Source organism: Rhodamnia argentea, chromosome 1, assembly GCF_020921035.1.
Source record: "Rhodamnia argentea isolate NSW1041297 chromosome 1, ASM2092103v1, whole genome shotgun sequence".
NCBI lineage: Eukaryota > Viridiplantae > Streptophyta > Magnoliopsida > Myrtales > Myrtaceae > Rhodamnia > Rhodamnia argentea.
In genome coordinates, this window is record NC_063150.1 from 24,099,587 (window position 1) to 24,115,401 (window position 15,815).

Here is a 15,815-nt window from a genome sequence, read left to right on the forward strand (position 1 = left end):
AGTAATTGTTGAACCTGAAGTGCAAGAGATTCCAACTGGGTCTGAAATTTTACCCCATTACTATGCACTGCGGTCCGAGCATTTGGACCTCTATCTTTGGCGGGACGAAGGTGCGGATAAAGAACCCAACAACGGTCTTTAGAGTGCCCATCACGATCACAATGATCACAATGAAAGCGAACTGATTTCTTGGATTTTCCCTTGACAAAACGCACACTGGACACCAAAGCACTAGACTCAACTTGCTGACTTTGTGGTGTGACACTAGTGCTGATTGTAGCATTGTGGGCCAAGTTTTCCCCCATGGCCGTGACAAAAGGTGAAGCCAAATTCATGACCCGCTTGCGGGTCTCCTCATTTTGTACGGTGGAGCATACCGAATTGAAAGAGGGAAGCGTGGGACTTGATAAAATTTGTTTCCTGGTATCTTCAAACTCGGGCTTAAGACTTGCCAGTAATTGAAAAATTTTGTCTTGCTCTTCTCTTTTGATATAATCAGCAATATTTTGGGTGGCGGGTCGATATTGGCGGAGTTCGTCCCATTGTTTTTTCATGTGACCCGGATGATCGGTAAAGGATTGATTCGCACCTTGCTTGGAATAAGCCAAACCTTGCTGCAATTCAAAAATCCGAGAAGAATTATTAGCTTGGCCATACATCTCATAGAGAGATTCCCATAGAGCTTGAGCAGTATCGGAATAGGCAAAGATCTCATATATTTGAGATTCCATAGAATCGAAAAGCCATGTCATGACATTGTGATCATTGGCTTGCCATTCATCAAATGCGGGATCGGACTCTTGTGGAATTTTCGTCCGACCGGTGATGTGGCCCAATCGAGATCGTCCACCAAGGGCAATCGTGACGGCTCGGGACCACGGCAGAAAGTTCCTCCCATTCAGCAACAAGGATGTGAGTCGCTGACTGTGTGCCTCCTGCACAACGGCCTTTGATGACCCCTCCCTTGCAACATCTTGCTCTTTATCTCCCATTACTCAAAGTAAACAAAGAACAGCCACCAACGGGAAATTGCAACAACCCGTGTTGAAGCAATCTGCGGCAATAACACAAGCAAGCCACCAGAAAATCAGCAGGATGTAACCTGCTCCGATACCATGTTGAGTTTCAGACAATCAAAAAATACACAAGAATTAACGAGGTTCGGCAATAAGCCTACGTCCTCGGAGAATCTTTTTCTTGTTCTGTTTTTTCTTTTGCCATTTTCTTTCTTTTATGTACAGAATTAGGTTGCTACAACAAAGGTAACGGGCAACCTAAAATAGAAAAAATACTCCTAAAAGGTAGTAAGATCAAAATACAACAATTGACAATATATCCTTTCCAAGAATAGAAGATTCAATCCCGCAATGAAAACCATTCGTCGTTTGTAATCCTTTTTTTTTTTTTTGGTCAAACGTCTGTAATCTATTTATACCTCATATAAAAGTACCCAAAAAAATAATGATTTACATTTTCATATAAAAGTACAAAAAAAAAAAAACCCGTCTATTTCCAGATATTTTACGTTTTCAATTTTGCACTAACCGCATCAATCGTGAGATTTTAGATTTCTCATTTTTATCATAAAGATTTAGATTCTGAGAAGTAAATCATTGACTTATTATCAATTTAATATGCTATCATTATTGCTATATTGTTGTGTATGTATGTGTGTATTGAAGACATGTATACTGTTATGATTATTTATAGTTATATCGCCTTATTTCTTATTATCTAACATGCTTAATGCGAATGGTGAAAGAAATTAGAAATAGTAAATAAAGATACAATTTGGCTAAAATAGAAATTGCAATAATATTCCTCTTGACGATAGCACTTTTTTTTTCGAAAATAATGTTAATATGACGGATTTATAAGAGAAATCTCGTCGCCAAGAGAGTGAAAACTTCCACGAATGAGTTTCGGTGGCAGTAGCTGACTAATATAAAAAAATAATATGTAAATGGAAGTCTTTACTACTTTGTTTTCTAAATCTTATAAAAGATAGATAAATATAAAAACATAGATGGGAATACTGAATGAAAGCCTAGCACATTTTAGAAGATAATACAAATGTAATTTCTCTCGAGCATCAACAATGTTTTTGTTTCGTAGAGACGTCGAGTCATTCAAATTTGACATAATCTATTTTTTTTTAGGAAAAGTAAACACTAAAAATGATTGTTGAGAATGAGAACGACAAAACAAACGAACACAGACCTTACCGAAAAAAAAAAAAAAAAAACAAACGAACGAACGCAGACATTATTTGACCAAAGAAAACAAAAAGAATGCATCCGTCGTTTTATACATTAGTAACTTTCAAATAGTAAAGTACAAACAATAATTCGCAGTTTAGAATTGGACTAGTATTTGATAAAAATATATATGTATATAATTATATTAGGGTTGATATCACGAAAAACTCCAAATTAGTATATCTGTGATAAATTTACCATGTTAGTTTCCGTTAAATTTTACCATTAAATTTGCCGAGTTAGATAGCGTGTGATAGTTGACATGTGTACCAGATTTGGGTTTTTACCCTTCTTTGTCACATATGGATTGATTTGAAATTTTTCGTGATGTTAATCAAATTTAACTGAAACTAAAGGATGATAAATTTGTCACGTGTGCACTAATTTGAGATTTTTGGTGATAAAAAATTTATTTTTGATTAAATTTATCACAACTGTATCAATTGAGTTTTTTGTGATATTATTGTGACTTATTTATTTAGGAAATACGTTTTATGTTGTGGCATATATTGGAGTTTTCCAAGGACATTGACACAATAACGACACAAAATTTCTAAGTATTTGGACAAAATGGCTCGGAAGGATGCATGGCAACATCATTTGTCTTTGTCAAGGATTTGACAAGATCAACGACGGTATTCGCAAGACGCAGAGAATAGTTACGCAAGGAATTTACAAGGAAGACGAAAAGTACTGTTGTTTCTCCCAACATTTAGTCAATGCTGACTCCAAAAAATCTAGTAAAGCGTACAAAATTTATCCTTTGTGTCGCCTGACGTTATGTTGTACGTATCTTTATACGGTGGATTTTTGTAAAGTCAACCAATTTTATGCCCAGGTTATTTTTCTTTATTACTACATTCTACATTGCAGTAAAATTTTCTACTTAATGGTAACGCATTATTTCCTATTACCAGAAAATGGAGAAACAAAACAATGACCCAAAAACTATTACCAATTTTTTCCGACCGATACAAAATAACCGTGTGACCACCCCAAGTGCCGCACACGTCATCAATATGTTGATATCTCCGATGCCTTCAATAAATTAAAATACACAAGAAAGCGAAACCAAGTTCTGGCCCGAAGAGAAATGGGAAAAATATCAAAAAAGTTGTAAACTTAATATAATTGTATCAATTTAGTCAGACGCTCGCCGCCTTTGCCTAGATTGGCTCAAAGCTAGCTCGACGCTTGCTAAACGCCTTTGCCGAATGATAGCATAATTGATTGATCCACAATGTACTCCTAGAGTAACGGGGCTTTATCATATATGACTGAAAATCCATTTTTTGTTAATTAAAAGGCTACATTGGTCAGTTACGGATTTTATACGTAAAACTCTACATCTATGTCGAACAACTATGGTTGATAATTCGAATTCGCTAATGTTAATATCCAATTGAGGTGCTTTCAGGCATATATAAAAGGCAAATCGACGCATTCAGTTTACGATGAAGTCTTCTTAATACAGATATAAGGTTAAAGCTAAAAGTCACCCAGATAAAATCTTTTAAAGTGTAATAATAGCAAACATGTACCAAGGTATTAATGAAGAAAATTCTATCTATTGCATATGTAGTTGCTTAATATTTATTCTTTATTGAAATAAAAAATATTCGTGAAATCCACAATCAAAGAAGTTATTCTTTCTGAACGTGGGGGGTGAGTAACTGAGTATATCGAGCAAAAAAGTTGTCCAATAATCTGCTAGGCTTGATTGGATAAATGAAGGTATATTCAAAATGCTGTTTTGTCTTCAAGGCAAGTAGACAAGAGTAGATTTCCTTCGGAAATCTCGACGGACCAATTAAGCATGGGCTAGGAAAGGTGTCTGCATAGACTAAGAAACAATCAATGATCAAATGGGTCATGCTATCTTTTATAAGATCAACAATAGGCATGCGACCCTGCTAGTAAATGGATTGTGAGTTTGGGACGTTAATATCATAGGCATGGAACTCGACTCCCTCGTTCTGCAAAGAAGTAGGGCAAAAATTAGAGAGACGAGAGTAAGAGATAGGATAAAAAAAAAAAAAAAAAACGAACTAGTTTATGCTTTGAGTGTTTATTATCTTGTGTGAGGAGACTTACCAGCTTCTGGCACGTTGATGGGCTTGTGATGATATACTTGTATATGTATACATGGACAGAGTAACTATAACTCAAGTTGAACATTCCATGTCAAGTATGCCTCTCCACACATTTACTTATTCAAAACAAATTTCCGTAACACGTGTGAGAATTGCTGACTAGACTCGGTTGAGTCTAGTACATGGGTGTCGTTACCTTGAACATTTGCTTCTTGCTTCTTTGATTTCGACAAACTGATACAAATATTCTTAAATCACCTTCAAGACATTCAGCATTAGTAACTATTCATTTGGAAGAGCGGGGGTGGGCGGCAAGGAGGGACCGGCGGTTGGCGATGGCTAGCGGTGGCCACGACGGTGGGGGGCGACGACCGACAGTGGTGGCAACGGCGGTGGTTGCGGTGGTGGCGAGGGTTGGGGCGGCCGGTAGAGGTTAGCGGGCGATGGCGGCGGTGGGCGGTGACCGACAAAGCAAGGGTAATAGAGAGTGCAACGAGGACTTGAAAAAAAGCCAAGGGCTTTGGTATATTATTTCTCATATCTTTTTCTGGAATAAAGAAGTTACAATTTTTAGTTTCTTATTTCTTTTTCGAATCTCTTTCTAGAACAAAAATTTATTTCGAAAAGAGAAAAATAGAATTGTATTACTAAACAAATTTCTATTCCAATTTGGGGCAAAAACGGAAAAATAAAATGGTTATCATGCACGCGACAAAAAAAATCTAAGACTGAATTGATATAGTTATAATAAATTTATGGTTTTTTTTTTCGATAATTTTCCTCTTCTCAATTTGTCTTGCGCGAATCACTCCATTCGAAGGAAAAGTTTCCGCCGGCTCGAACACCTTGTAAGGTATCTTCTGCCCGTCATGCTCTTGAGAATAGTTCCAGAAATTAATTAGCAATGTAATCCATCTCACTTTTCATTAATTAATTAGCATCGACATCAAGAAACGTGACAAAGAAGCGCAGGGAACGACATTCCAAACCTCATCGTCCGCCAAATCTTAAGTCGAACTAATAATCCGAACCATCTGCTTGTCGGGATCAATCGAGTTCCTCTGATAAAGGCCGCGTCCAATTTGTTCGAATGTTCGTACGTGAGATCGAAAATAAAACATCAATGAGAAGGTTGCAGAAATGAAATCCTATTCCTTGCAAGAGGCAAAACCGAATCCGAATCCGAATCCGAACCCGAATCCGAATAGGCCCTCCTAATCCGAACGCACCGTTTCACTCGTCGTCGGATCCGTTGAGGCAGTTCTTCATAAACGCCCCCCAACCACCGCTGACCAATAGCAGAGCAATCAGAGTCCGACTCCGTCACGTACTCTGCTTTACTCATTCGAACGCAGAGCAAGAGGGCGACGGCGGAGAAAATGGACGTCCCCGGCGTGATATCCGTCGACCGGCCGACCGTCATGATCACCAACGACGACGGCATCGACGCCCCCGGCATGCAATCCCTCGTCCGCGTCCTCGTCTCCTCCGGTCGCTACAACGTCCAAGTCTGCGCTCCCGACTCGTACGTCGTTGATTTAATTTTTTTTTTCATTTTTGCTTTCGCATGCTTGCATACACGTGAACGTGGTAGAGCTCGATCGTCTTCGTGGAGGCTTGAGTTTGCCTTTGATTGGGCGAGTCACAAGCTGATGATAATTCTATTTTGCGGCAATGTTGCTTGCCATGTTATTAGATTGAGTGGGCTCTGCAGCTGGAGTTATACCGTGCTATGGTCATGCGAATTCATCTCCGTGCTCGCTTTTGGGTATTATTTAATGAATGTGGTTTAGATCACCGTGTTACTTTGCTCTAAAATTTGATGATTTCACTTTGCTGCTGGAATTCCTGGTATATTACTCGTAGAGCTGTTAACTTTTCTCGCTTATTTCCTTTTTCCTTGTGCCAATTTGTTTAATTGACAGGGAAAAATCAGCTGTTAGCCATTGTATCACGTTGCGTCAACCTCTTGTGGCTAGGCGAGTGCACATTGAAGGAGCAATTGCATTTGCGGTGTCAGGTTTGTTATGTTTCTTTCTTTTTTTCTGTTCTGGTGATCATCTTTAACCTGCTAATATGTTGTTGCAAGATTAAGATTGTCCCATTGTGTGTTTTTGTGCCTTAGACTTACTCCGGGATATGAAAGGCTTTCGTATTTTTAGATCGTGTACATGGGTCATTATCCACATGATTTATCTCCGACTAGATGATACATAAATTGTTTTATGGAAGAAGCAATTAGTTGTATGCTCCAAAGAGACTCGGATACATGAAGAAGAATGATGTACATGTACATAGTTGAGGAAGAGAATTGAATATTTGCAGAAAGTGAGGATAATTAGTTTGGAAGAAGCAAGAGAGTTTGTTTTCTGAAAAGTACCATTACTTTCCTAATCGGAAGAATCGGACCCTTATTCCTACTTTTCTCAATTTACTATTTCTAATTGTTATAATTCATCTTTGAAGCTCATAGGAAGCTTTGTGTCTCATTACAGAAACCTTATATTTTTTTTATTTATTTATTACAAAAGTGCTAGTTTTTTCAATTGAAGGTAAAAAATGGAAAGTGATGCATCTAGGTTAGCACCTAGATGAATTGCTGATGTTACATGGCTATATATATATTGTATTCATCTAGAGGTAATGCCATTTTACATGTGAATGAATCAAGGACTTTTGCAAATAACATATTTCACATGACATTTTATTGTCTTCTTTCTAAACCTCTTATTAAGAATTTTATCACCATTAATCAGCATTAAAGAGAACTACTCAATAATAGCCTTTGTTCTTCAACAAAGTCCCAACAAGGCTGGAGAGGCCCTATGGTTGGTTCCATGTTCTTCCAGTAATGGCTTTTCATTTTGCAGGGACACCAGCAGATTGTACGTCATTGGGAATCTCTAAGTCACTTTTCCCCTCGGTTGCTGATCTGGTACTTTTCAGGCTTTACTGGGTAGTCATTACTGCATCAATGAGCATGATCAAATTATAGTAAAAAAAAAAATTACTTTGGCTAGTTTTTCTGTACACTGACTCTTTCTGAAAGAAATGCCTTGCCTCCGGTCAAGAGAGTTTGTCACTATTTTTGAGATCCCGAATTTCAGATTCATTCATTCCATTGTATGAATGGACTGAATCTGGGGCAAAAAGCACCAACAACATGGTGATAAGCACCACACGCAGAGCCCCCTTACCGTTCTGTCATTTATACTTTTGTGATGAAGTGTTCTCGCATCGTGAGAAAGTTGCAGTTGCTCTTTGTTTAATTAAGCCCTGTTGTTTTTCTTTCTGTGCTGCATGAGTTGATTTTCCTTTCGTCTGTCTCATGCATTCCTCTTATATCCGTGCAGGTAATCAGTGGTATTAACATGGGTAACAACTGTGGATATCACATGTTAGTCGAATTTTTTCTTCTGTGTCTCCACAGTCTTCTACTTATTGCAATTCTATTCAGGATATCCTTCTCAGTTACTCATCTTGCTCCTGCTTATAATTCATCCCCAAGTTAGGAAGATATTAATGAAGAAGAGTCACGTGGACCTTCCTTTTATAATTAGCAGAAAAATCTGCAAAAGAAAAAGAAAACTTCTTGGGAATGAGATCACTTCTGAATTGTAAAATCAACAAGAAATGTTTAAAGCTCTGCAACCATTGAAAGATGAATCCCATGTCAGGGCCAATAAACAAGACAGTCATATCATGACTATTACTTAATTAATTGCATTAAATAGTTGTCTGAAATATCATGTTTGATCTTGCAAAAGATTTTGCTTTTCCTTGAAGTGCCTTGTATAATTTTCAGATCCCTGCATTTCGTCTCCCCCCTGTTCCAAACATGGCTGAGTTTGTACTAATTTTCAGATGCCTGCATTTTGTAATGCAAGCCATTTTTTCAAGCTCATTGTATGCAGTCATTGCTTGTGTGGAACAAGAAATGTTGTGATTATTATACATTGCTTGGCAGCTTAGCCTCTTAAATGATGCAATAATTATATAAGTATTTTGTTTTCTTGAATTAGGATTTGAAAAATGAAACTAATGCATCTATCTAAATAAGATCTATCAAATAGCATGACCCTGGCAGTCAATACGTGTCTATTACATCCATTATAGTCCTTGCCCTTTCTAAAGATTTTGACTGCATGATATTGCAGTATTTATTCTGGCACAGTTGCTGGTGCTCGTGAGGCCTTCTTTATTGGCGTGCCATCTATTTCTATATCGTATGATTGGTGAGCATATTGTTCTTGACGTCTGACAGTCCTACTGTCAAATATGTGAAACTTTTCCTATAAAGCCATATGTTACACTAATTGTTTCTATTGAGGCCATCTCTCATCTTGCACAGTAATATTTTGTATTGGAAATCCAGGGTTGGAGGTATAAGCAGCGTGCAAGACTTCACACTTGCTGCTGAGGCTTGCTTACCTATTATTGGTTCGATTTTGTCTGAGATAAAGAAGAGCAGTTATCCCAGAAAATGCTTCTTGAATATAGATCTGCCGACAGATGTTGCAAATCATAAGGTAAAGGGACTGCTGCATTTTTGGGAAACATGAAATGCCTTAGTTGTTCGGATGCATCTTGCTCTTCTCTCTAGAGCTTTTCTCTTTTTTCTTATCCTTGCAACGACTAAAACAGTCATTGCCTAGTTAGCATTGTCCCAAAGTGGTAACATTCTCCATTTTATGTGCCCACAAAAGGGCTATAAGCTCACTAAGCAGGGTAGAAGCATAATCCAGATGGCATGGAGACCAGTGAACTCAGACATGCATGGAGGGAAGATGTTATCAACAATGACAATGGATACGGATTCAGTGATGTTGACAGAAGCAGATGGATCAACTATGTCTCAGGAACATCTTCTATTTAAGAGAGAAGTGATAGTCTCAAATTTCATTTCTTTTATTTATTTACATGCTGTATTTTATGCTTTTTAGATTGGTTCAATGTTCTTAACAGGGTAACTTATGAATATGCTTGGTTTGTCCTTTAATAATGGCTTAAAATTTACCGTTCTGCCAGAATCTCTGATAAATTATCACAACTTAATTTTGATATCAGGCTATGAAAACAAATGCATGAAGTCTGTTGTGTTTGTCATATTTTGGTTTTGTCATGTATCAGTTGAAAAGAATTTTTATCGAATAAAGTTTACCTCTTATTGTAAAGATGCTTTCTGAAGTATTCTTCCACTTCAAGTTTATTGATTTTGTATGACTAAAATTAATAATGTTTTGGTGGTTGAAAATAATGTTTTTCAAATAAAATCTACCTTATGGTCTAAAGATGCTTTTTGAAGTCTTCTTACACTTGAAGTTTATTGATTTTCTAAGGCTTAAATTAATAATGTTTCTGTTTGAAATTTCTAGGTAAGAGGAGCCCAAGTTGATGATGATGCTACAGATCATCGATCTCTGAAGGAAGGATTTGTATGTAGTCTGCTCTATCTAATGGAATCATATTGATTGAGCATGGGACATAACTAACGCATGATTTTGCCAGATCACTGTTACGCCTCTTGGTGCTCTTTCCCCAGCGAATGTGGAATGTGAGAGTTTTTTTAAGGATTGGCTGCCAAATGTGGCCTAACGCCCTTCACTGACTTCTTAATGCTGTTAGATTGCCTTTTGTGACTAATACATATGAGTTGAGGTTTGTACCTTTCCCCCTGTTTACGTAGTCTATTAAGAATTTTTTTTCCCATTGTGATGATCATGTTTTCCGTGAAGTACATCTATGGCATCATATTAGATGGAATTAGGCATGGATGAGATAGTTATCAAGCATTCTTGTTTCTTTTAACCTTTTCTTTAGCTTGATGAATTTACTTTGCTTGGTTCCAGTGAATAATTTCTTTGTTACTATGTAAATGACCATAAATAATTTTAAAGAATACTGGAAAGTTAAAAGTGAAGTTTTTCTTTAATTCTATACCAGAAAAAGAAAAAGTAGTGAGGACGAACTGATTTATCAGTATATCTGTATTCAACTATCTTGTTTTGTCAGGGAGTTTTCTTATGTAGTAACAAGATTTTTTGTCAAAGGTGGAACCTTTTAAATTTGTGGCTTAGAAATCATCATGACAACCATTCTCATACATAGAGATGTATGCATATCTGTCGTGTTAACTTTGAACATTTTTGGACACTTCATTCAGAGCATTTTAAAAGTCGTAATTTCAGTTGCAATACAAACAGTGCCCCACCAGGTGTTTGAACTGTCAAACTTGGAGTAGGACAAATCTCATGAACGCACTTTCTTCATGGACATTTTTGACTTAAGATTTACCCTTGCATGAACTATGACCATTTAGGTTCGTGAAGCTGTTCTTTATTTTATGTCAGAACTTATAACTCTTGTGGTAATGGTTCTTATTTTGTTGACCTGCAATTTTCATTTATGAATCACTCACCAGAATTAGCAAGAGCCAACAGTTAGCCCATACTTATGATGTAGAAGGAAACGTTGTCCTGATTTCCAGTCATTTGCAGCCTGCACACTGATCCACTGTTAATACGCAAAATGTGTATGAAGAGTATATAGAGAACACAGATGGTATAACAGAATATCTGAAGCACTTGTATTTCTCTTATGTCTGTCATTTTTGCCCTCAATGGGATAGGCTAATTATCTTGTTAGAGTAATTAAATATTAAACTATGCATCTATCTAATAGGTTAAGCTTTTAAAACAGTTGGCAGTGGTCCCATAAAATTTCAATGGTATCAAAGCCACCAAGAGAGAGGGACTCAAATCAAAACATTTATCTTTCTTTTTGCCATTAGTTCTCCAGTCTACAGCACTCATGTTTAGAAACTTCTCCAATTTTGGTCCACACTTGACAATGCTTACAATGGACGTTAATCATTGTGAGACCTCTTTAAAGGGCGAGCGTCATCGACAAGCGCACAGGCAATTGTAAGCACCTGAGTCGAGTAGACCTTCATCAAGTAGCTAAAGTTGAGTGCCGTGTAGGTGATGCAATTTGGTTTGCCGCAATTCAAGTTGGGTTTCCACACGGTTCTATCAAGTTTGTATGAGAAAGATGTGTCAACTTTTTGATTATGTGTTTCTTCGGCACTTGTCAAATCCGGTTTGATGTGTTCACATCTCTTGTTTAGTGTAAGGTTCAGCTTACACAACTATCGTTATCTTGAGTCCGGTTTGATGTGTCCATATCTCTTGTTTAGTGTTTAGTGTAAGGTTCGGCTTGTATGGCGCTCGATCACACACTTTGGATGAAAGTTGCACCTATCGGATGCAAGCTGGATGCTCCAGCTTGAAGGGGAGTGTTGAAGTATATTTATGGATATTAGATAATTCCTTATTAGAGAATATTCTTAGAGATATTTTTAGATAATAGGGACATTATGTGGTGCTTCGTGATTTTCTAAGACAGATAATTTCCTTGTTAGAATAAATTATTTCCTTTCATATGCAAATTGTTAGGTTATAAATACCTTTCTCTAACAAAGTGTAATGTCAAGCCAATTGAATAAAGACTTAGTCTTTCTTGATTCTCTCTCCCTCGCTCTTGAAGATCCTAGAATTATTTTACATGGTATCGGAGTCTCCTCTCCCGAGGAAACCCTAATGCATCGGATGCGGAGCACACCCGGTGCACCCAATGCATCCATAGCAAAATAAATTCATCTTTGCCTCTCGATAGGGTTCATCAGAGTTCTTCATTCTTGTCTAAGTAAGCGCCATGGTGGTCGTGTTACAACATCGGTGATGCGTCACTAAGTCAAGTCTTTTATTATAGAGGTGGCTCTTCTTTTGATGCCGGTCGCACAAGTAGCATCACTCGGTAACTATTTTTCCAAGCCAATCGTATAGGCCGCTCGATGGTATGACACTAGCAATATAGGCCGCGTCGCTCAGTTACTATTTCGCAAGCTAGCCACATTGGGCCACTTGCTATTTCCCCTTCGATTCTCGACCTTTCGCGTCTAGTTTTCGAGAAGCCAATACCACGCCGGATGCCGTCTCACGCATAGCCACGCGCCGCCTTGCCGCGGATCCACCAAGCCCATTGTTGAGTGTTGATTTCATGGAGAAACAAGTTTTCATGGCACTGTTATACTTGATTTCAAACTCAAGCAGACTTAGTCACCTTGATTTTGAGGGAAATGTTAGCGATATTAGGATATCTACTTGATTTTGCATATATGTCGGGATTATACATAAATTCCTCTTGATGGTGCATATTATTGATGATTAAATTCCGTATTATCTTTATCTTATTACCTTAGGGCAAACATGATAACACTTCTACACTAAAAATCAACTTCTGACTAGATGTTGGTTTTTCTACTTCTAGAGAGAAGTAAATTCTTTTTACTTCTTCAAGTGACTCCAAAACTACTTTTGAAGCAAAAAAATGCTCTAGAAATAAAAAAAATGAAGTTGCGTAACAAAACGGATTTCTACTCCATAAGCACTTTTAGAGTATAAATTCTACTCCAAAAGTGTTGTCATGCGCGCTATTAGATAGTTATGTAATAAATCTTATAAATAGGCTCCCTGTACTCTTTTCTACTTGATTTTGCACATTTGTTAGGATTATGAATAAATCTCTCTTGATAGTGCATATTATTGATGATTAAATGTGGTATTATCTTTATCTTATTACTTGAGGGCGCGTATGACAACACTTCTGCTCTAATTTACTTTAGGGTGCGGCATCCGAAGAAGAGACAATCGATAGAAGTCCGGTCTACAGTTACAAAATGCACAAGCAGCATATGAAATTCTATTGTAGTTAAGCAATAAAACCTAGGACCATAAGTTGATTTTTCTACTTTTAAAAAGAAGTAATATTTTTTTACTTTTTCAAGTGGCTCTAAAACTACTTCTGGAGCAAAAAAGTGCTCCAGAAGTAGAAAAATGAAGTTGCCTAATAAAATGGATTTGCTCCAGAAGCATTTCTGAAAATGAAATTCTACTCCAAAAGTGTTGTCATGCACGCTCTTAGATAGTCATCGAATAAAGCTTATAAATAGGGTCCTTGTACTCTTTTCTACTTGATTTTGCACATATGTCAAGATTATGCATAAATCTCTCTTGATAGTGCATACTATTGATGATTAAATATGGTATTATCTTTATCTTATTACTTTAGGGCACGCATGGCAACACTTTTACTCCAAAAATCAACTTCTAATCGGAAGTTAATTTTTCTACTTCTAAAGAGAAGTAAAATTTTTTCACTTCTTCAAGTGGCTCCAAAACTACATATGATAAAAAAATATTCCAAAAGTAGAAAAATGAAATTGCGTAATAAAACGGATTTCTACTCTAGAAGCACTTCTAGAACAGAAATTCTTCTCTAAAAGTGTTGTCATGTGCGCTCTTAGATAGTCATGTAATAGATAGGCTCCCCGTACTCTTTTCTATTCACATCGAGATATACAAGAATTCCTCTCTTTCGCTTTATCATTTTTACATGGTATCAAAGAAGGAAGTCCCGAGTTCAAATTTTTGCAGGCCTCTATTTGCCTCCTCAATAAAATATTTCCATGCCTAGACTAGGCAAAATGATCAGACTAAGCGCGAGGAGGGGTGTAAGTAATTAAATATTAAACTACGCTTTCATTTAATAGCTTAATCTTTTATAACAGTTGGCAATGGCCTTACAAAATCTCACAAATCTCAATGATGAATGCTATCAATCTGAAAATTGCTTTGTGCACAAGTTTGGTCTGATTAGAAGAGTGATGAAGGTTCTTGACTTCTTGCATTTGTTGTTGCACCTGAATCTGAAGAAGATAGAAGGATCTGAATGTTTGGATATTCATGGGCATAATACGTATATACAATGTGGAGATAGGAATTCTTATGCTTGCTCATCTAGCATAGCTTCTATGATTCCAGGACAAAGTGGAATTTTAGAAAATATGGAGACTAAATTAGAGGATGATTAGGGTGGGAAACTATGGTCCTTACCCAACTGTTCGCAACAGGGTAAATTTTTAGAACTTCAAATGAGTAAGAATCCTGATTCTTGAGAATCAGTTCTCGAACGAGAAGCACACCTGCAGGACTTTGCTCTTGGGAAGTAACATGGTGATTATGGGCATCATGTTCCTTTGGATGGAGAGGTTTGGGTAGGGTGACTAGTACAATGACCAATCCGATACAAACATTATGGTAGTGTGCAGAAGATAACAACGTTAGGAATCATAACAATATCTTAAGCAACATTTAATCCTCAAACTTATAAATCTGCATAGAAATAGCTGTACAACTGTATAATGTCTCACCAGAGGACTAGTAAGTAATCTCGTACAAATCTATGTACCTTAATATTGATTAACTTAGATGCATCAAAATATCTCATCATATTTCTAACAAAAAGAACCTCATAATGTAGTAAACTATCTCGCCATCACATAATGACCTGCAAACCCCTAAAATTAGTGTACTGGGTCCTGTGCTTTCAGTTAACATCTAAATAATTATGCCAATGGTATAGGCATCAATCTCATATTTTGGATATATATTTAATCTTCTTCACTCTAGTGAAAATTAAAATTTTTTCCCTCTTGAAAACGCACGGGCCAAACACCCAGGGGAAAAAAAATAATTTTTGGGTTCACTTTCTTTGATGACCAAAGTAAAGAGACATACACTTTATATTTTTAGCTGAGGTGAAGATGTTTAGTGAAACTTAAGATCCAACGCTTGAAATAGCATATCTATATAAATAGCATGTTGACCTAACAGTTCGCTTTAACGGTCAAAACAATGAAAACAATTCTGTAGTCTCTTTCTTTTTAACATGAAAATTGCTCATTTATGCAGGATTGCTTCTCTATGTGGAGAGTATATGCTTCACACTCAAGTTATTGTCAAGGTTATTCATTTTTTAAGCCATGTCTTGTGCCATCTCTTTGCCTGGGGATCTTAAGCTTAGGAAAAAGTTGCCAATGTCAAGTAAGAATTGTACGAGCTTTCAATTTCCCCAATTAATACAAATGGGGCTATGCTCACATTTGACTATTGAAATAATAGCATCTTCCCAATGCAATTTATGCGGAGGATTGATCTTAATGTTGCCCTGTCAAAATTCATTACCCTGTTCTCTGTAGTTAAGGTTCACTTATAGTAACATTAGGAGGCCTGCGCTATCATGAACTCATTTTTCCTTCTGATCTGTATTAGCCCAATCAGATCTTCCTCCTCATTCGCGAAATAGTTAGCAAGGAGGAGAAATCTTTCAAAAATGTCGCGTGTGTGCCACATGGCTCATATTAAACGGAAAATATGCTGCATTCAAACTTGAGAAAAACTGAAAGTCTAGTTAGTCAATTTTGTATCTTTCCTTTGGAATTACAAGTTTCTTTAGATGTAGTTATGTAAATCATTAGACAATGACTTTATAGAGCTTTGCATCTACTCGAGTATTGTCTTATATGTTGAGTTGCTGCAGGCCTACGACATTTTTGGCTATCAAA

At 36.9% G+C, this 15,815-nt stretch overlaps 1 protein-coding gene and 1 long non-coding RNA gene across 4 annotated transcripts; one reads left to right on the forward strand and one right to left on the reverse strand.

The window, feature by feature from the left end:
- Positions 1 to 5,624: 5,624 nt before the first annotated feature.
- Positions 5,625 to 15,547, forward strand: LOC115728411 (5'-nucleotidase SurE-like). Of its 3 annotated transcripts, none has more exons than XR_007199738.1 (10): positions 5,625 to 5,876; positions 6,277 to 6,371; positions 7,222 to 7,286; positions 7,705 to 7,748; positions 8,509 to 8,586; positions 8,727 to 8,880; positions 9,058 to 9,234; positions 9,727 to 9,786; positions 9,860 to 10,009; positions 15,163 to 15,547. XR_007199738.1 is itself a non-coding variant. In XM_048285373.1 (9 exons), exons 1-9 carry the CDS (start codon positions 5,731 to 5,733, stop codon positions 9,944 to 9,946), a joined length of 906 nt encoding a protein of 301 aa, XP_048141330.1. In that variant the 5' UTR covers positions 5,625 to 5,730; the 3' UTR covers positions 9,947 to 10,132. The 3 variants fall into 3 exon arrangements, 1 of the variants encoding a protein (XP_048141330.1); XR_007199739.1 differs by lacking the exon at positions 15,163 to 15,547 and adding an exon at positions 11,556 to 11,875; XM_048285373.1 differs by lacking the exon at positions 15,163 to 15,547 and having other exon boundaries at positions 9,860 to 10,132.
- On the reverse strand, positions 6,868 to 14,599 carry LOC125316606. The gene is made up of 3 exons (XR_007199740.1): positions 14,394 to 14,599; positions 7,149 to 7,317; positions 6,868 to 6,985 (listed from the first exon to the last, which is right to left on the reverse strand). It is a non-coding gene; the product is annotated as an uncharacterized LOC125316606 (long non-coding RNA).
- Positions 15,548 to 15,815: the final 268 nt, after the last annotated feature.